At 43.3% G+C, this 21,426-nt stretch overlaps 1 protein-coding gene across 1 annotated transcript in view; it reads right to left on the bottom strand.

Annotated features, from left to right (window-relative positions):
* Positions 1-21,426, bottom strand: part of BICDL1 (BICD family like cargo adaptor 1) — a 129,594-nt gene that overhangs the window by 42,080 nt on the left and 66,088 nt on the right. The window contains exons 3-4 of the mRNA XM_069758376.1: positions 14,464-14,580; positions 2,739-2,885 (exon numbers count right to left, since the gene is read on the bottom strand). Coding sequence (XP_069614477.1) covers positions 2,739-2,885; positions 14,464-14,580 — 264 coding nt within the window. The remainder of the gene's footprint in view (positions 1-2,738; positions 2,886-14,463; positions 14,581-21,426) is intronic.

The raw sequence follows: 21,426 nt of genomic DNA on the forward strand, positions 1-21,426 counted from the left end.
AATTTTTTTTTACTTTTTTACTTTGTCCCAGGGGGGGACATCACAGATCGGTGATCTGACAGTTTGCACAGCACTCTGTCAGATTACCGATCTGACTTACAGTGCTGCAGGCTTCACAGTGCCTGCTCTGAGCAGGCTCTGTGAAGCCACCTCCCTCCCTGCAGGACCCGGATGCCGCAGCCATCTTGGATCCAGGTCTGGAGCAGGGAGGGAGGTAAGACCCTCGCAGCAACGCGATCACATCGCATTGCTGCGGGGGGCTCAGGGAAGCCCGCAGGGAGCCCCCTGCACCGCCGGCACATCGCGATCATGTTTGATCGCGGTGTGCCGGGGGTTAATGTGCCGTGGGCGGTCCGTGACCGCTCCTGGCACATAGTGCCAGATGTCAGCTGCAATAGGCAGCTGACACCCGGCTGCGATCGCCCGCGCTCCCCCCGTGAGCGCCGCCGATCGCGCTGGACGTACTATCCCGTCGGTGGTCATAGGGGCCCACCCCACCTCGACGGGATATTACGTCCGATGTCAGAAAGGGGTTAAATGGGAGTATACGCAAAACTACAGATCAAGAGAAGGACTTTGGTATTTTGGTTACAAGCAAGCTGAGCAGCAGTACACAATGTCAAGCAGAAGCCGCAAAAGCAAATAAGATTTTAGGGTGTATAAAAAAGAGATATAAATCCCACAATCGCAATGTATTGTTACCCCTTTATAAATCACTGGTGAGGCCACATCTAGAATATTGGATCCAGTTTTGGCCTCCACATTTTAAAAAGGGTATTCAGTAGTTAGAATCAGTTCAAAGGTGGGCAACTAGATTATTACAAGGGATGGAAGGCCTCTGATATGAATAGAGGTTGGAAAAGTTGGGATTGTTTAGCTTAGAAAAAAAGACGCCTCACAGGGCATCTCATTTACCGGCACATGACTTATTCCTTCCAAAGACCATACTGAGGACCAGGGGGCACTCATTACAGGTGGAAGAAAGGCGATTCCGGCAGCTAAACAGGAAAGGGTCTTTTACAGTTAGAGCAGTCAGACTGTGGAATGCCTGACCACAAGAGGCAGTAATGGCAGACACTATAACAGCTTCTAAAAAAAAGGGCTGAATAATCTCCTAAGAACACAACATTGTGTGTTTTAGATAATTTAGTGCCAAAAATATATAATTGGTGGAGAAAGGTTGAACTTGACGGACCTAGGTCTTTTTTTTAATGTAACTTTGTAACTATCTTAAGATGGCTTAGGCTTCTTTCACACTTGCGACGGTACGCGGCCGTCGCAAAGCGTCGGCGCGACGTACCGACGGACATTGTGCAAATTCGGTACAACGTGGGCAGCGGATGCAGTTTTTCAACGCATCCGCTGCCCATTTTAAGTCCCGGGGAGGAGGGGGCGGAGTTTCAGCCGCGCATGCGCAGTAGGAAATGGCGGATCCGACGTACGAAAAAACTTTACATTCAACGTTTTTTCGTGACGACGGTCCGCCAAAACACAACAGATCCAGTGCACGACGGACGCAACGTATGGACATACGTCGCGATCCGTCGGCAATACAAGTCTATGGGGAAAAAACGCATCCTGCGGGCACATTTTCAGGATGCGTTTTTTTTCCCCAAAACGACGTATTGCGACGGAGGCCACACGACGCAAGTGTGAAAGAGGCCTTACAGATCGCTTGGACTAAAATAATGAACATGCAGTCCTCAGAGATACATAGTGGGAATATTGCAGAGTGTACAAGGGTTACTTTAGCAAAAAAAATTAATTTTAATTGTATGATTAGACTTCAATATTCAGCAGAACACAATGTTATGTTGTGATATTCTGCAGTACAAAGATGAGAGGAGCCAACAGCCAAGGCCAAAATGGAAACGGAGCATTGTGTCTGGATTTTAACACACAGATCGGAAGGACGTGGGGTTTGCTGCTGTTACTACAACTTTTCCTTGATACTGGGGCCCATTCCCTACCTTGTTCCTTTAGAGCAGTGGTCCCTAACCTTTCTTACCTTGAGAGTCACATTCATGTCTGATAGATGGTTGCAAGCTACGTTCAGAGGGCCCTGTCTCACTTACAACATAGTGATACCAAGAGCCCCACAGTCCCGATATGACTGCCCAAGCTTCTGCATGGAAAGCACACCGAAACCTTGTGCACCCTCCATTATAGGTAGTATACTTACATCCAGAGGTTCCCACTTTACCCACTTTGTTTTCTTGGATCATTAACATTCACCATACTTTTGTACCTAATTTCAAGCACCCCCTCTAACTGGGAGAACCACTATCTCCAGTTTACTAGATTTATCATCCCATGCCCACCAGTATGAAGTTATCCAGATCTGCTCTTCTGTGTTTGGTGAATCACAAAAGTCACCATCCTTAGACCTTCTCCTCCAAGCAGTTTGCAAGCTTGGTGCTACCAGGTTTAGAAGACAGCTGCGAGACACAGGACATGGGCACGTGAGCCACAGGTTGGGGACCCCTGCTTCAGAGAATCACTTCTATGCAACTCTAATCTGTGCTCCAAAAAAAAAGGATTTTTTTTAAACTCGTAAAGAAGATTAAGACATGGAATGTTAATGCTAGAAATTAAACCCAACAAGGTTTCACAAGAATGCAATACACAGTGGCTAAAGAAAATAACGCACATTACTTGATTTTCTAAAGATCAATCAAAATGATCATTTTGATAGCAAAAAAAACTAAAATTGTTTACTGCTAAGAGGTTGTATCTACCTGCATTTCCTTGGCACAGGTCTGTTGACTCAGGGTTAATTCTCGTTCGTGTAGTTCTTCCACAACTCCTTGAAGCTGATCATTTTCTTCCATTATAGTACTTAGCTGCTGCTCCAGCGCCCGCTTCCGATCAGAAAGCATCTTTATCTGGAAAAATACAAATTATCGGAGTCTGGTAAACAAGATAGAAACAGCCCAGCGTAATGCTAATCAGAAATGAGAAGACTAACGTTTCTGGAATTTGTGTGATGCCTACCTAGAAGGGGGAGGTAAAGAATGTGAGCAGAACCAGGGACCAGAAGCAAGCTGCGGTGTGGGAGTGTACAGGAATGTCAGAAGATAGAGAACAGTGTCAACCTCACCCCTCGCTTAACTCTTCACCTTGACCCCTATACACATCTGGCGGGAATGACTATTATTTAGAGCTTTACTTTAGTAAACAGAGATTTTAGATTGGTTCAATGTTCTATCACTGGCAAGGTGGGCATCAAAAATAATACACACATTGAGACTATTACAGTGTGATTAGTAGAGTTTTTCCATAAAAAAACATATGAACTTAATTTACATGGCTTTATACACAGTTCTGAGAGTTCAAAAACCCATTACAGCGAAGCTGGGAAAATACTGATTAGATCTGGTTCTGTCTTTCTGAACAGTGGTGCGGCTATAGTGGGCGCAGAGGTAGAAGTTGCACCTGGACCGTGATGGGGGCCTAATACACCCCTCAACAAAATAACAAGCCAGTATTGTAAATGGATAAATAGTACGGAGGAGACCATATTAAAGGTTTTTTTTTTTATTGAAGCCCAGGTGTCATGATCCATTTTTGGATTCGTGGCAGCTCTGGTTCCACTCTGTTTTAAATTTTGCTTTTTCCTTTCAAGATCTTTGGGGGTTAATGTCAGTTTCCCCCCCCCCCCCCCCTGGCAATCTGGTGTAACTGCAGTGCTGTTGGGTCAGCTGATGTGGTGGTGACCACTCCCACCATCCTTTAAATAGTCACCTGATGCATCGGCTGACTGTTGGTGATAGAGTTTCTCTATGAAGACCAGCCTTGCAGTGGCAGCTCTCTGGTGTCTGCTGTTTCTGGAGTTTGGGGTCCGGCTTCTGTGTCATCTGCGGTGTGGAGCTTGGCAGCGGAGTTCGGAAGCTAAGTGTGGTGTTTTCTCCCCGTCCCTTTCGTGTTTAGCACTGTCCCTTGTATGATACTATCTGCAGTGGTGAGGCTAGCACCCCTTGCTGGCCAGTGCACTAGCCAGGGCAGTGCGAGGTGACAGCGAGGGACAAGGTTCCTGACGGCGGTGGGGGAAGGACCCACTTCGGGCATTAGGGGAGTGCAGGGACATGCTCAGGTTTGAGCTCAGGTGGTGACCAGCCAGCCTCATTTCCCTATCAGTAGGGCTTTCCTCACCCCTTTTCCATCTTGTTGTGTGTGTGTTGTGCCGTCCGCTACCCACCCCCTGTGGGGTCACTATATATATCATGACACCAGGAGTTTTAAGTTATGTATATGAAGTCTCTAAATGGCACAGGAACATACAAAGCCATGTACCGGCTATTAGAGATGAGCGAATTTGCTCGGGTTCCCTCTTATTTGGCAAGCTATAGCGCTTGCCGAAAAGCTGCAGAGGGAACCCAGCTTCCTGGATCGTGCCAGCCGATCAGCTGATTGGCGCCGCATGTGCATGTGTTGCGGCTGCGTGACAGTCACGACACATGCATGGACAGCCTGTTTGTTCGTCATGCATGTGTCATGACTGTCACGGTCAGCACGATCCAGGAAGCCGGGTTTCCTCTGCAGCTTATTCAGTAAGTTCTATAGCTTGCCGAATAAGAGGGAACTCGACCAAATTCACTCATCTCTACCGACTATGTCAACAATTCCAATGTGCATACACACTGATCAGCCATAACTTTAAAACCGAGGACAGGTGAATGAATAAAACTGCGATTAAAATGTCAATGCGTAGGATATATTGCAGGTGAACAGTTCTTGGGGTTCATGGGAAATGTGAAAAAAAGGGCAAGTCTATTACAGCCAATAGTAATAGCTAGATTGATGTGTTGGAGAAGGTCAACTGGCAACAGGGTCACGGGCCACTAAGGCTGGTCTGAACCCATAAAATGGCATAAATTGATGAAAAACAGCTGAGTGGCTGCGCAGTCACAAAGTGGTAAGAGTGCCCATGGAAAACCCCTGCTAAGCCATGGCTGAAAGCGCCTGCAATAGGGATGTGAACGTCAGAACTGGAGGCAGCAAAAATGAAGAAAGTGGTCTGGTCTGATCTAACACATTTATTTTTAGGTTATGCAGATGGCCCGGTTACCAGGGTAAGAGATGGCACAAATATACAGGAATAAAAGGCAAAAGCCACCCAACTAAATATGGCTGAAGAACAGGTACATCGCTCCTTTCATGGCAATAGTATTCATGAATAACATTGGCTTCTTTCAGCACAATAATGTGTCCTGCCACACTGACCCACAGATAAAAAAAATGTTCAGAAATGGATTGACGAGAATGGCAATGAGTGCCGGGTGTTGACTTGTCCTCCAAATGCTCAGCTCTCAAACCAATCGACTATCTGTGATGTGATAGAAAAATAAGTCAAATCTGCCAAAGCCTCAACTCACACAACTTAATGAATTGGTGCCAAAAACTACAGTACATTGCCGTGTGCAGTCCATGGCTCATGGGGTCATAGCTGTTCAAGTGGCACAGGAGAGACCAACACAATATTAGGGAGAGGTTTTAATGATTTGGCTGATTGGTCTATTATATCACTGAGAAACATGATTTTGCATCATCTATTACTCATCTGTGCCTATAGAAGCACTTACAGGGATATTTCTGTATATTAAATAGTTAGATATAATTCCCTAACATACTGTACTTCTTTCTGTTATGCAAGTGCCTCCTCAGAGAAGGTCAGGAACACTAGTGACATCTATTGGAAGTAGCAATCCTAAAAGTCAACATTAAACCTTAAAGGGTTTTGCCTCATGACAACATAAGAAACCAAATCAGAAATTCCAGACACATACGATTTTTCGTATTTGGGGGGAATTGCTTCTTATTAGTGCAAAGCAGGAAAGAACTTGTTTGGTTGGAGTCTGTTAGAAGCTCATTGTTTTCAGGGATGAATATCTGTCCCTTTTAGGTGAAGCATCTACAGGTGCATCTTTTACTGTAATCTACAGGAATAAGGATAGGGTACTGAATATTATGTATTATGTAATATTATGTTTTTTACGCCCAGTGGTGGCACACGTGGTTTTGTGGACCCACCGTGCCACAGGATCAGGCCTGCCTAGGAAGGGGCATACCTAAGCGGCTACCAGGTGTTCACTGGGGCACCTGATGGTGGAGACAGACTGGGCTGCAGGTAGCCACCAGATGCCACTCCTAGGCAGATCCTGGTACTGCAGCTGCTGACCCCAGGGGTCAGGTTCGCTTACACTGGTTTGGACTATGTTCAGACACACCGGTCTAGGATACTGGATCAGGATCTGGCCGCAAACGGACAGGGGGACAATTTTCAGGTACTGGCTGCACTGGGAACAGGAGACTTCAGAAACAGGACTGGCCACTCAAGGACCAGGGGACAACGTTCAGGCACTGGCCGCACTGGGACCAGGGGACTTCGGAAACAAGCTGGCTGCACCTGGACCAGGGGACAACATTCAGGACCCTGGCCGCAATGGTACCAGGGATTCAGGTTCAGGACAATGGCCACACTGGGACAAGGGATTCGGGTACAGGACTGTGGCTGCACCGGGATCAAGGGACCTCACATCTACAAAGGTAGAACCCCACACTAATGTTTTAACTCGTTGCTTGACGACTCCCTAGGTTAATGAACTACCCAAAAGCAATTTTGAATATGTGAAGGGTGATGTTTTTAAAATGGTATCATTTTTTTTCCAACATATAGGACCCCCAAAGTCATTTTCAAACTAAAAAGGTCCCTAAAAAATAAGTTTTGTAAATTTGCTTTAAAAAATGAAACATTATTGCTACATTTTTAAACCTCCTAAAATGCTAACAAAACAACATTTTACAAATGGCGCTGATGCAAGGGAAATGTTATTTATCAATGTTTTTGTGTGACATGACTATTTGGATTACAGGGATAATCATTCAAAGTTTGAAAATTTGCAATTTTTTTAAATTTTTGCTGTCAAAATTTCTAATATTTTTTATAAATAAACACAAAACATATCAACCTAAATTTACCATTAACATAAAGTATAATGTGTCACGAAAAAACAATCTAGAAATCAATGCGATGTGTTGAAGCGTTCCAGAGTTATTACTGCATAAAGGGACACATGTCAGAGTTTTTAAAAGAAAGGGTTAAAAGAAGACTGGAAAACCTCTGTTATTAGAAACATATATAAAATGTTAAATACTGTGCTGCAGACAAGCCGATTATCAGAGTTTCTAGATGATTGATTGCCTGATGTGCCTTGTTTTCTGAGCGGCATGCAATTTCACAATGCAATGAGTGACTCGCTGAGCACCTAGTACTTTGTCTTATGTGGTAAAATCCAGGAAGCGATGGTGACGGTGACTTATTTTCTGCACAGCCATGACCTTTATATACTAAAGAAAGTGGTTATTAGCTAATCAGACACAAGCAAACTAAAGATACGTCTCCTGCACAAGATTCCATGGTCTAACGTCCTGAAAGATAATCTAAAACGTTTCACGTGCTTCATAATATTCATAAAAAGCAACAAAGAGCTCAGCAAATAAAATGATAAGCCTGTGCAATGTACGATCATAAAGATGGCATGCAATGGCTCACAGATACACGTGACTGCTTGGCTCATGCACTCAGACCCAGGAAGGATGAGGTACTTACTTCTAGGATCTGCTGCTCCGCACCAGGCAAAAAAAAGAGAAAGGAAAACGGGATTGAATGGAAAGAAGAGGAAGGAGGGATCACAGAGACTGAGGAACACAATCTATTTCAGGTTAGGTCAGGCATACTACATAGATTTGTTCCAAGGTTACATTATTGCTCCACATAACATTATACAGAAGGATAGGCTTATGGGCTTGTAACCAGTAAGGAGAAGTGTACCAGACACGGGGAGCATCCATACATGGGATTTCTCACTTGCAGGCTCAAAAGTTTCAGAAATAAATTAGCATTCAGAATTTGTCATTTCTACGTAATTATAATATTATTATTGTTTTGCTAGAAATGTGGCATTAATTCTTAAAATAAAAAATAAAAAACAGCCCACAATTAAAATAGTAATAACATTTCTTATGGGATTTGGGGCATGTGGAGCTTTAAGGAAATACTGTAATGTTTAAAGAGGATTTCTATAGAAGATCAACTCACCTTTACTAACCAGTGCCAGGCAGCTGCTGCCAAGGCAAATAAAATCATAGGATGCATTAAAAGAGGCATAGATGCTCATAGTTTTGCCTCGATCCAAATTATTAGGGTGACCACACTTAACATACTGCTTACAGTTCTGGGCTCCAGTGTATAAGAAGGATGTAGCTGAACTAGCGCGGGTGCAGAGAAGAGCGACCAAGGTTATTAAAGGGAACCTGTCACCCCGTTTTTTGAGATTGAGCTATAAATACTGTTAAATAGGGCCTGCGCTGTGTGTTCCTATAGTGTATGTAGTGTACCCCGATTCCCCATGTATGCTGAGAAATAACTTACCAAAGTCGCCGTTTTCGCCTGTCAATCAGGCTGGTCAGGTCGGGAGGGCGTGGTGACATCGGTGGTTCTTCCTCAGCTTTACGTTGGTGGCGTAGTGGCGTAGTGGTGAACAAGCAGCGCGCGATCTGCGCTGTAATCCCTTGCATCGGTGGGGGCGGCCATCTTCCTGGGGCTGCGTGTGCGCAGATCGAGTGCTCTGCTGCACGGGGCTTCAGGAAAATGGCCGCGGGATGCCGCGCGTGCGCATTAGAGATCGCGGCGGCCATTTTCCCAAAGCCGAGATGCAAACTCGGCTTTGGGAAAATGGCCGCCGCGATCTCTAATGCGCACGCGCGGCATCCCGCCGCCATTTTCCTGAAGCCCCGTGCAGCAGAGCACTCGATCTGCGCACGCGCGGCCCCAGGAAGATGGCCGCCCCCACCGACGAAAGGGATGACAGCGCAGATCGCGCGCTGTGTCTTCACCACTACGCCACTACGCCACCAACGTAAAGCTGAGGAAGAACCAGCGATGTCACCACGCCCTCCCGACCTGACCAGCCTGATTGACAGGCGAAAACGGCGACTTTGGTAAGTTATTTCTCAGCATACATAGGGAATCGGGGTACACTACATACACTATAGGAACACACAGCGCAGGCCCTATTTAACAGTATTTATAGCTCAATCTCAAAAAACGGGGTGACAGGTTCCCTTTAAAAGGAGTTCTACAAGATTGTTATATGGCCCAGTCACACAACTGAAGCTGCAGCCTGTCCTAGTCATGTGCCAAGATGTGCTGCAGTCTGAAGAAACACAGCTCAAGACAAAAAATCTTCCCGCTGACTGAGCACAAAGGATTTTTTTCACCAGCCTCAGTCCTCCAGGTGAAGTCGGTCAGCGACAGGAAGATTTATTTGTGCTTACGACTCAGCTCCTCTGTCAGATCGCAGGAGTTGTGCTTCTTCAGACTGCAGTCTATGATACGGGACTAGGACAAGCTGCAGTTTGAATTATGTGACAGGGGCCATTTTATAACATTCTTGGAGAACCTCTTTAAAAGAATGGGTGGACTGCAGCAGTATCAAGACAGATAATTATCAAGCTTGGGGTGATCTTATTACAATGTATAAATATATGAAGGGACAGTACAGAGATCTTTCTCATCATCTTTTTACACCTGGGCCTGCGGCGGTGAAAAGAGGGCATCCTCTATATCTGTAGAACAGAAGGTGTAATCATCACAGACGGCAATTCTTTACTGTAAGAGCAGCAAGATTATGGCACTCTCTGCAACATGATGCTGTAATGGTCGATTCTATAAAAAAGTACGAGGGCACTGATGCCTTTCTCAATAAATATGATACTGTAGGACATGGGTAACAGATTCTCTGATATGATGTTCATCTCTGGGACTAGTCTGGATGCCATATGTAAAGTTGAGAAGGAAATGTTCCCCTAAATAGGGGGCATTAGAATTTGCCTTATGGGGTCTTTGCCTTCCTCTGGATCAACATGTTAGGTTATGGGTTGAACTTGTTTGACTTATGTTACTTTCACCCTTGAAAATATATTAAATACACTAGGGCATTCTGATTTAATAGAGGAAAGCTTCTAATTTGTAACTTACTAAATGACATTGGATATGGGGTACATACATAAAACTTGCACTGGGTTCAAGTGAATCGGGAGCAGGGTTGCTGGAAAAACAGGGGCCCTACATATTAGGGTCAAAGGGTAGTGTGCTTCTCTACAACATGCAAGCAAAGTTCATTGGGAAACTTCTTGTATTACCTGACATTTGAAAGATCACTGCTGTCAATCAGATATCTGGGTTAGAGATGGAGACACATCGAAGTATATTGTAATGGTGAGAAATGTCACGGCAAGTGCTTTTATGTATATATACACATTTTTTGCACAAAATACAAAGGAAATGTCATCTTTAACTTTAGGCCTTTTAGAGATTATTTCATCTTCAGCTTGCTTAACTGTTCACAATAACAGTAATTTTGATAAGGGGTGCCCGAACTTTTACACTGTAGGTATTATATGTATTATCACTGGTTCCGGAATTTGACCATAGTAATCAATAAATTACTACTGATTATAGATCATGGCTAACTACAGCTCATTTTATTCTGTAATGTGCAATAAAAGGTTAAAAAAAAAAGTAAAAGTGTATTCCTGGAACACAAATGTTTTAGCACAACAGAGTGTCACCATTCTCCTTGTAAGGACAGAGACAGACTGCCGTATAACCCGTGCGAGGATCGCATCGCACTGCATCGCACTGGCCCAGTATATTTTCAAGAGGAATGTTGCAAAGTGTAGTTTAAAGAACAGAAAGGTTATAATATGGGAAATGCTAATATTTAATGACGTGATGCATATGTACAGTGCCGCTAAAATCACATGGGCTGTATAAGTAATGATCCAAATTGAAGGGGCAGACTGCTATCAAGAGGTCACATAGCAGTTTCCCTTTAGACAAGCAGATTTTGGAGGAGGAACTTCAACATGAATACTTAACAGTGCTGCTTAAATCTAGAAGATTATCTTATTAAGTAAGCCAATAATAATCTTTTGGCCTCCATTTATTGAATTAAAGGCAATGAGCTCCAAGCCTCTCATTACTTGTCTTCATGGAATTGTATGTATGACAGTAAACCTGCAACTCAATGTAATAGTTAATACACAGACTACTTCTCTGTGCACAGTACAGGATTACAATAAATCTTAAGGACAAAATGCGTCAGCTGTCACAGTTAAATGTAAACTTTCTGCAGAGATCTCAAAAACAGTTTCCCTCTAGAAATTCCTTATTGTACAGTATATAGTTTCCTAGGATTCATAAAGTTATCCCCATTTTCATAGATGAATACTTCTGGACAATGCTAAGCACTTTTGTAATTTACAGCTTATTCAAATTTGCATCTGTTCTTTGGATATTAGAACTTTGTTTATAGCTAGTTACCTAGGAGACCGACCACCACTGCGCTCTAGTTTGTAAGCACTGGTTGGGATTAGGAGGTAAACGCACACTGCGCATGTTCCGCTGTCTACCAGAGATGGTCGTATCCGAGGCAATAAATTGTAAACAAAAGAAAAGTCTTACTATCTCAAGAATGGATGAAAATTTTAACAAGTAGTAAATTGCAAAATTACTTGTATCTACAAGCCGTATCCAACAATATCCATTGAAGTTTGAATTCACAGTTAGGTGTCAATGCAACTTTTGATGGAGTTTATAAAAATTAAAAATGCATCAAATGGAAGCTAGTCAATGATTTCTCAGTTGTGTGTATTGGTAAACGCACTGATGTCGCTGGATCTCCCGCTGACATCGCTGGATCGGCGTGTGTGACACCGATTCAGCGATGTCTTCACTGGTAACCAGGGTAAACATCGGGTTACTAAGCGCAGGGCCGCGCTTAGTAACCCGATGTTTACCCTGGTTACCAGCGTAAACGTAAAAAAACCAAACATTACATACTTACCTTCAGCTGTCTGTCCCCGGCGCTGTGCCTCTCTGCACTCCTCCTGCATCAGCGCCGGCTAGCCAGAAAGCACAGCGGTGACGTCACCGCTCTGCTTTACGGCTGACCGGCGCTGACAGTGCAGAGGAAAGCAGACACGGAATGTAAGTATGTAATGTTTGGTTTTTTTTACGTTTACGCTGGTAACCAGGGTAAACATCGGGTTACTAAGCGCGGCCCTGCGCTTAGTAACCCGATGTTTACCCTGGTTACCAGGGGACTTCGGGATCGTTGGTCGCTGGAGAGCTGTCTGTGTGACAGCTCTCCAGCGACCAAACAGCGACGCTGCAGCGATCGACATCGTTGTCGTATCGCTGCAGCGTCGTTTCAGTGTGACGGTAGCCTTACTGTCCCTAGTGATCTAAATTGAAGAGGAATGGGTATCTCCATTCGCATGTTTTCCTCTTCTAACATGTGACATGCTACAAAAGCAGTCCAGTGAAGTCAATGGACATCATAATAGTATTCCTCAGAGATATGGAATAGATAGTTATGTGCCTAAGGAACCCTTGAGAAGTCACAGAATGAAACGTGTCTGAGGAGAAGCCTGGCACTTGTGTTGGTCTCGCTGGTAACCTGATGCCCTTTTCCCATTTGTAAATGGTATTGTCCTCTATCCTCCATTCTGAATTCTACCCTTTATGTACATAATGATCATATTGATGTTGATTCTAAGGTAGTTTTGGATCATAGCTATGGTCCTCTTAAAACGGTTGTCCACAGGATCGGATCCATATTGATGGGTGGGAATTTGACCATTGGCACCTGCTCAGATAGGCAGAATGGGATCTTTTCTCCCCGTTAGATTGCAGCGGCAGTGCACAATCAGGGACCTTTTCATGATGGTAGTGCTTTGACCATTTTACATATATGATCTACTTTCCCAATATGCAAATTGCCTCTTCTGAGAAAAAGAGGACTTAAACTCTATAGCGCCACCTGTTGGAAGTAGCGATCCTACAAGTCACGATCAACTCTTTAACGAGTCGTGCAATAAGACTTAGAATAAAAGACAAATCAGTATCTCAATTTGCAGACACGGTGTTTCGGGCTGTTGGCCCTCGTCAGTGCGAAGCATGAGAACTAATTTGGCTAGGTGAGAGGCTCTGGACTGGGGTCTAAGAGGTATCATTTCTCCTACTTTCCCAAGAAATTCTTTCTAACGTCGGCATCTTTTCTGCAGATAGCCAGCTGATTGCTCCACTTAATCTCACCTAAATAAATATGGTATTAGATATAACAGTCTGAAGCCGTGTTTTGCTAAAAGCATGGTTATTTTTATACATAGTTTGGTTGCCCTCTGAGTTGCAGTATTCTAATGGTGGCCGGAGAACACACATATTTTGGAAGATGACCAGCACTACGGATGTTAATACTAGAACGTTGGTGAAAAGCAATACTTCTAGGTGACCGGACCTTCCTAATAAGGCATGCAATGGACCACGCTATGACTTGTGTTTTCATAGATATCTGTGTGACATCAAAGTCACATAAAGATACAAAATGGGGCCAATAGAATTACATAGGCTATAGATCTCCATTGTCACTAATTTGGCTCCTATAGGGGGTAGATACAGAGCATGTATACAACAAACTAGGCATATTTAGGAGGTGCTGAATGCGAACCCGTGAAGGGACAGTAATGGTATTCACATTGTTTATCACCCTGCTGTACCATAGGCAGATGGTGGTATGGCTTGGTCTATGCCAACATCACGGTGTGCATGAAGGTGTCTGTGTTATAAAATTAGCTTTTATCAATTTAGAATGAAAAGTGAAAACAGCTTAACAATTGTAAATTATCTCTATTTATTGACAATTTAATAGATAGTGGACCTATAATTAAGAGGGATTGTCTCACCTACTAAAATTGGTACCAATGCAAAGTGTTTGTAAAAAACAAGCAACTTTGCAATTTACCTCTTATTAAAAATCCTCTTTGTTCTCAAGAACAGGGGGATTTTTTAATTCTATAGCGTACTGCTCATTGCTGAGGTTGCCTCTTAGGTGGCTGGTTTCCTAGGCAAGGAGCGCGCACTGTATAACAAACAGCTTGGAAGCGCGGCTCTGAAGCTGGCTGGCCACCTGGATTTGACCAGACTCAGCACCCCTGCCCTCTTCTGATGCTTCAGAGGCAAATCTGACTCTGCTTGCAGCATAGGAAGGTGGGATGTTTAGGCCACTGGCTCAGCCATGCTGCCAGCCTGAACTGTCAGTCTTCAGGAGCACGTCACTCCCTCGGCAATCAGGAGAGCAGTGTACTCCTGAAGATAGGAACCTGAGACAAGACCTTTAATGACAAGTGCTTTTCCCCAGCAATATTCTAATGACACACTGAAGACGTAAGAAGAACATTCTAGTGCTCTATGGAGAAGCCAACAAACGGAATCAAGTTCTAGTTAAGCTTTAACTCAATGACTCCTTAGTATCGAGTAACTTAGTAACCAGAAGTGTTTCTATGAAACCAAACTCATAACACTATCATATATTAGATTAAAATCTGTTATAAACCCACCTCTGTTAGAAGGCTTTCCAACCGTGTAATATGTTGGCTTGTAGACATACTCTTCTCCCGGAATTCCTCTTGAAGAACAGTGACCTGTAGCGACAGCTGCTTCTCCATTTCTGTAGCCTAAATGGATTACGGAGAATTAGTCATGATGTGAATAAATGTAAGGGTGAGAATAAAATGATAATCTGATTCAAACAGGCTAAATATAAACAATTTTATAAAAACACATGAACATTTAGAAGACCCAAACCTTGGGCTACTTACAATATATAGCCTACCTCGATTTTTGTACTCCATGTGAAACATTTTAATCCTGAAAATGATAGTTACTTAATGACGATCTGTCTCCAGGTCTAACAAAATAATCTGTATACATCATGAGATGAATCGCATAGCCTTGTTAAGGATGGTGTACTTACTTTGTACTTCCATCTCTGAATGCCTCCATTATCCTTTCTAAAAATTCAGAACTGACAAATGTTACGTGCCCACGTGCATTCACATTTGACAAACTCTTCCCCCTGTCCTCCCTGCTGAAATCTTGCACATGCTCAGTAGAAGCTGCGTTGTCTATAATAACAATTTCTAAGACCATGCATTGCGATAACCATGTTTACCAAGGGTAACTGTACATGTATGCGCATTACATCTATGGAAGAACATGGACGACTAGCTGAGACTTCAGGAAGGTCTTTCCTATCAATTGCAGGGCGGGAGGGAGGAGAATAAATAGAATAAAGATCAAGTGCAAAACTGCGGAACAATGACTTACTGTACAAATCTGCTAGGAAAACGTGAATAAACATTTATTTACCCCTAACAGGGATTTTCTCAGGTGATTCGTGCTGCACAAACTGCAGGCAGCACAAATCGAAGCTTGGCTGCATGATTGAGGCAAGGTATATTATGACCGACAATTTCAATGAAAATATACTTTGAAGACAGGAACATAGCCAGACACCAGACTAGACTAGTTTGGCTCTGCACCCGACCAACTCTTCCCAGCGACCATACAGGTAATTAACAGGTCTCTCCTTGGCCTGTACATAAAGAGACCTGTAGAAGTGCTGGGAAGAGCCGGCCAGGGGCAGGACCGGACTAATCTCGCCTCTGGCTATTATCCCTGTCTGGTTGCAGTCGTATATAATGATTCACCTGGATGTAATCTGTAATCACTACCTGGCACTTTGATGGACAGCTTGCTACGTACAGATGCGCTGCAGAGCAAAGTGCCGGTAAGTGATTACAGCCGCCACTCACAGCACAGCGAGCAAAGACTAATCGCTCTGTGCACACTTATATAGCGGAAAGCGAGCGGCTACTGGAAAGATATCAATTCATTTCCTCCAGGATGTACCTCCAGTATAGCTATTTACCTGCAGATTAGCCCTATAACTGCAGGTAAATTAAGTTTTTGCACATGACAGGCACCCTTTAAAATCTGCCACAAAAAAATAAAAAATCAGATGAAAGGAAAATAATTAACTTACTAATACAGATAAAGCAAGTCCTTACATATAACAATTAAACATTTGAAAATGTAAAAAAATTCACTTTCTATTATGAAAACAATGAACAGTGTATAATGTTCCATAATATAGTGGGGCAGCTCATAACAGCACATGGAAAAGCTGTACTGAACATGTAGTACTGTACAATGTCAAAGAGAGGCGCTACTAGATAGCCATGTCATTGATGCTGGCGTTTTACCCAACAAATGAGTGGCAGGGTCTTCTGCTCACTCACAGGGGCCATAAACCAGCATTGTATGTGGCATATGGATTCAGATTACAAAGGTCCAGGAAAGACCATAGTGTACTGTAGAGATTAGAATAGCACTATGTGCTCAGATGGACCATGGAGCATACACCTTCAAAAATCATTGTGTCTGAGCTGGGCAAAAGTGGCGTGAGAACGCCATAGGTCGCAATATTTTAGTGCCTCCTCGCGTTGTGACTTTTTAAAGCTTTGATGAATTGGGTCCAATGTGTGTTTCATCTTACTGCCACACGGAGCCATAATTTAGTACTTCCTGCACAGGTAACTAGATTTTTCGTGTGTTACTTTTTCTCCTTCCTGTACCACACGGTACAATCGGTTGGTATCATACAATACACAATTCCCTCACCCTGACGCTGTGATGAGCAGGGCTGTATCCCAATACAGTCTTACAGACAGGATACACTTCCCCATGACTTACTGTATCAGGATCACCCCAGAGAATGCCGCTTTAGCGCTCACCTTGATTTTCAATATGAATATTGAAGGATACGTCAAAAAGGATTAGCGATGTGCTCACTGATCAGGATGGGCACTGCTTTGACCACAATAACATATGCCATTATCAAATACCGTAGAGGTCACCACATGAGAAATACAAGCAAGATCAGACAACTAGGCATGTGCTAAGCATTTTCTATTAAGCGGTCCAGTAAGGTATTTTCCAACCCGATAGTGTGTATTATTTGGTAACTTTCACATAGATTATCATAACATACAACTTAACCATGGATTGAGGATTGATATGTTTGTGCCTGAAACATGACAAGCATACAGTAATTGTAAGGAAACCCAATGTCCCTTCAATGAATACCGTAGGAAAGGCAGGTAGGACTGGGTTAAATCCTCGCACTGCAGGTCTTAGTTAGATGCGCCTGACAAGCTTTGGCTAAGGACCAGGATATGTTTTCACCTTGCCCTCTCAGTCATCTGGGGGAGTGAGCAGAATGGTACCCTAAATCTAACCAGTCTCTCTGAAAGGAGACTGCACAGGTCGCTAAGTGGTTGCTATGGACAACAGCCATTGTGTTTGACCGAACCGGGACTTGCTCCGCCGTGTCTGAGTAACCAGGGTCAGTATTGTTTAGCTAGAGCCTGGACAAGACTAGGGATTTTGTGTTTATGGTTTTGCTTTGGTTCTATACCATCAGTGTAAATAAACGTCACATTATTTTGATACCAGAATCCAGTGCCTGAGTGAACGCTGCCTGCTGCTGAGCCTGAATCCCTACAATACATAGATCTTGTTTCGGTTTATCCAGCTATTGAAGAAACCTTGTTCATCAGTAATTGCCTATCCTATAATAAGCTTGTAAGAGGAAATGCTCTATAAGAATATATTAGGGAAATTAAAGCAAATCTATCAACAGATTTCACAATACAAATTGTATAGATTATTAATTAGATCTCTTAGATGTACTAACTTTGGAAATCCATGTCAGAATGGCTGTATTACCCTGAGATTAAAATGACCATTTTATGAGAGGCGCTAAAGAGTGAGAAAAGTCATGAGTACAAGTGAATTATCCACCCACCCAGCATGAGCAGCAGCTGCAGCTTGTAGTGAGCAGTGTGAGATCTCAGCAGCAGGGACGAGGGATACTTACAAGCTGTCAATCAGGCTAGATGTGTGGAGATTGATATTAAACTTCAGTCTAATCAGGTCTAAGAGAACTATGTAATACTTTATACAGTTAGAACGGTGAATCTTGTAACAGATCTGCTTCAGATGGAACCTGTCACTTTGGAAATCACTATTTACCTACAAATATGCTGTTACTGCAGGTTAAAAAAAAAAAAAGCCCACCGGCTATCAGTCATAGGGGAGGCGCAGGGAGCGATTAGTCACCGTTCACAGCACTGCTCACTATACTGTGGTAAGAGATGTTTCGGCTCCACCAGAGCCTTCATCATACTCGCTTGTTTAGAGCGTTTTAGAGCGTATAGGGAGAGTAGGGATAAGGATCCCGGTGATGCTAAGTTTGCGTAATGCCCAGGCGTATCTGCGCAATGTTGGGACAACTTTTGATCTGGGAAGAGGAAGGAGGTAGCGGCACTCCCGTGCCTAGCTGCAGTGATCGCTGATTCTCAGGCTGGTAAGGAGCCATGGATAATCACCCCAGCCTGAGAAGAGCAGCCCGCAGCCACCCTGGAAAAGGCACATCTATTAGATGCGCCAATTCTGGCACTTTGCCCGGCTCGTTCCACTTGCCCTGTGGTGGTGGCAAGCGGTGTTAATATTTGTGGGGTTGATGTCCCCCATACTGTGAGCAGTGGCTGTAAGCACGCCTTGAGACTTTGACCGCAGGTTCTGCAGTGTATCTGTACACAGCGAGCTGTCAATCAAAACGAGGGGTGTGTTATACACCTGCAAATTAACCCTATATAAGTAAATTGCATTTGACAAAGAGACAGGTTCCTTTAATTTGCCGTAAACAGACTCTTTAATGATGATATGCACTAATGATAGGGCAACTGTTTACACTGTTTTAGTGTCACTCCTTTTTGGCTCACAAGTATTCGGATACTAAATGGCAGCACTTTGTAGAATATTGAGATTCCGTTTTTTATTCTTACAATAGGACAAATGGTCACTCACTTCACTAATCTTAAATTTAGTTTCTTTCCTTCCTCTGCTGCCCGTGATGCAATTGTATCTTATTTCAGGATTACTATGTCTTAGTGCGCTCCAGTAATAATCCATATTAATTACATCGCAGATATGACAAATCGGGACAGGAATCAAACACTGGTTTGGGATCTAACTTGCTGTTTCCACTTTGGTCAAAAATAAAACAAGCACATTCACTTGCTGCCAATATGTAAAAGCATTCTTGGAAATTATTTCTTTAATTCAACTGGATCCTTCCCAGGCATCAGGCTGGATAATGATAATGAGTCATTCTGCCAACTTTGCCAACTGCAACAATAATATTATCTCCAAAAGTGTAGAACAATCAATAACGCTGCGAGGAAGTGAGGACATCTAGGTACATCATATCATGTGTTTATCTGTGTAATTCCGGTGCCTCCGTTATTATTTATTGAGCTAAATGGCTCATCAGCAAATATGAAAACACATGAGTGATTTTGATTTCACCATATGGAACCTTCAGATAAAGCGAGGTAATACGGTTCACTATAACTTAAAAAACAGGATTATTCCTGATAATGGGAATAGTTTTACCATTAGTGGTTATAATAATAAAGGAAGGTCATTCCCGGGTAATTTATGTTTTCATCTTTCCCTTGTGCCTACTATATTCAGCTATTACATACGGTTTCTATATTGTAGCAGTTAAAGGGAATCTGTCACCAGGTTTTTCTACATAATCTGAGACACTGATTCTAGTGATGTGTCACTTATTGGGCTGTGTGCTGTAGCTTCAATACAGTGTTTTATCAGAAGGAGATTATCACTGTCTGATTAGGTGTCATTTGCAAGCCTGTCCACCTAATCTGTATAACCCTGCCCCCATCAGCAGCTTGCTGATAATCTACAGTGTACACATGAAGCTGACAATCAGTATAGTGGGTGGGATTATACACAGCTCAGCATTTCGAGCACTGCTAGATCTACAGAAGAGAAAATAGAGAGTCTATTAATATCGCAGCAAGCAGTCTATAAGTGACACATCGTTGGAATCAAGCTCTCTGCCCCTACATCAGGAAGATACTATTGGATTACACAGCAAAAACCTGCTGACCGATTCTGTTTAATTCAGTTAACTAACCCCTGCAGTGATCACCACTTTCAGATAACACAGCTCCCTTCTAGGTGCTGACAACATGTTTAACCCACGAGCCCCTCCAGCAAAATCCAGATCCTTACATAGGGAAAAAGATGAACAACCTCAAGATCCTGGGACCTACTAAGCAGCAAAGTGGCTACTGCAGAGTCTGTCGATGGCCGCCTATTGGAGACGACTGATAGTATAACAATGTGACAAATCCCTCCAGCATTCGGGCTCTGCAAACACTCAGTGAGTTAATGCATTGGTTGTAGTTCCCCTCTAATTTGCTAAGGATAACGGTATCTAAAACTTTTATTGCCAACTAATTAATTAAACATGGAGGAATCAGAGGCGTAACTATAATACTGTATTCGGGCCCTGGAGACTAGGGGGTCTACAATGGCCCTCTGCCCCATATGAAAACACTATGACTATTAAAGACCAGTGATATGTTGGGGATCCTGTTGAAGATTTTGCATTTGGACCCACAAGCTTCTAGTTACGTCACAGTGAGGAACAATCAATGAAACTCATTAGCGCAAACTCGTAAATATTGATTAGAAACGTCATCTCATTTCTGTTGGAAGTGGAACTGTTAGGATGCACTCAGGTTTATTTACACCATGAGTGATGTCTGAGTAATATTTCTGATGTCACAAACACGTTCTGTCTAAACTCAGGAGAGCAGCAATAAAATCACATCTCTATGGTAACATCACTAGACTGTGACAGTATAATATGCTGTAGCCTAGCAACCGAGACGAGGATTTCAACATCTCTTAAAGTCAAGTCTCATTACCGGACTTTACATTTATGGACTGCAATAATACAAATATACAAAACATGACATGTCTCACGATGCGTTTCAACAATCCAAAAATTGAGGAGAATATAAATTTGCCATCATTAGGTGGCCTGTGATGGCTACAAGATGTTCTCTGCAACTTTATGCCCTATTCAGTGACCTGTGAAACCCGATATTGACCTTTGTTTTACTACAGTAACCCTCTCCTCCAAAAAAACGTCATCATCCAGCAATAGGAAAAAATTTGCCCTGACCAAGTTGATCCTTTGCATGCCATTTAAAGAGGATCTGTGACGAGGTCAAAAGTGGCCAGTTTTTGCTCTCACTTTAGACCCATTACTCACAAGTAATCTGTTTTGTTTTAGGGCTCATTCTCACATGCGAGAACCTCAGATGAGTCTCGCACATCAATACCCGGCACTCGGATCGGAGAGTGCGGCCGTGTAGCAATACATGCGGTGACTCAGGATTATCAGGGGCGGTGACTCAGGATTATCAGGGGCGGTGACTCAGGATTATCAGGGGCGGTGACTCAGGATTATCAGGGGCGGTGACTCAGGATTATCAGGGGCGGTGACTCAGGATTATCAGGGGCGGTGACTCAGGATTATCAGGGGCGGTGACTCAGGATTATCAGGGGCGGTGACT

This window comes from Ranitomeya imitator, chromosome 1 (assembly GCF_032444005.1).
Source record: "Ranitomeya imitator isolate aRanImi1 chromosome 1, aRanImi1.pri, whole genome shotgun sequence".
In the NCBI taxonomy this organism is placed as follows: Eukaryota; Metazoa; Chordata; class Amphibia; order Anura; family Dendrobatidae; genus Ranitomeya; species Ranitomeya imitator.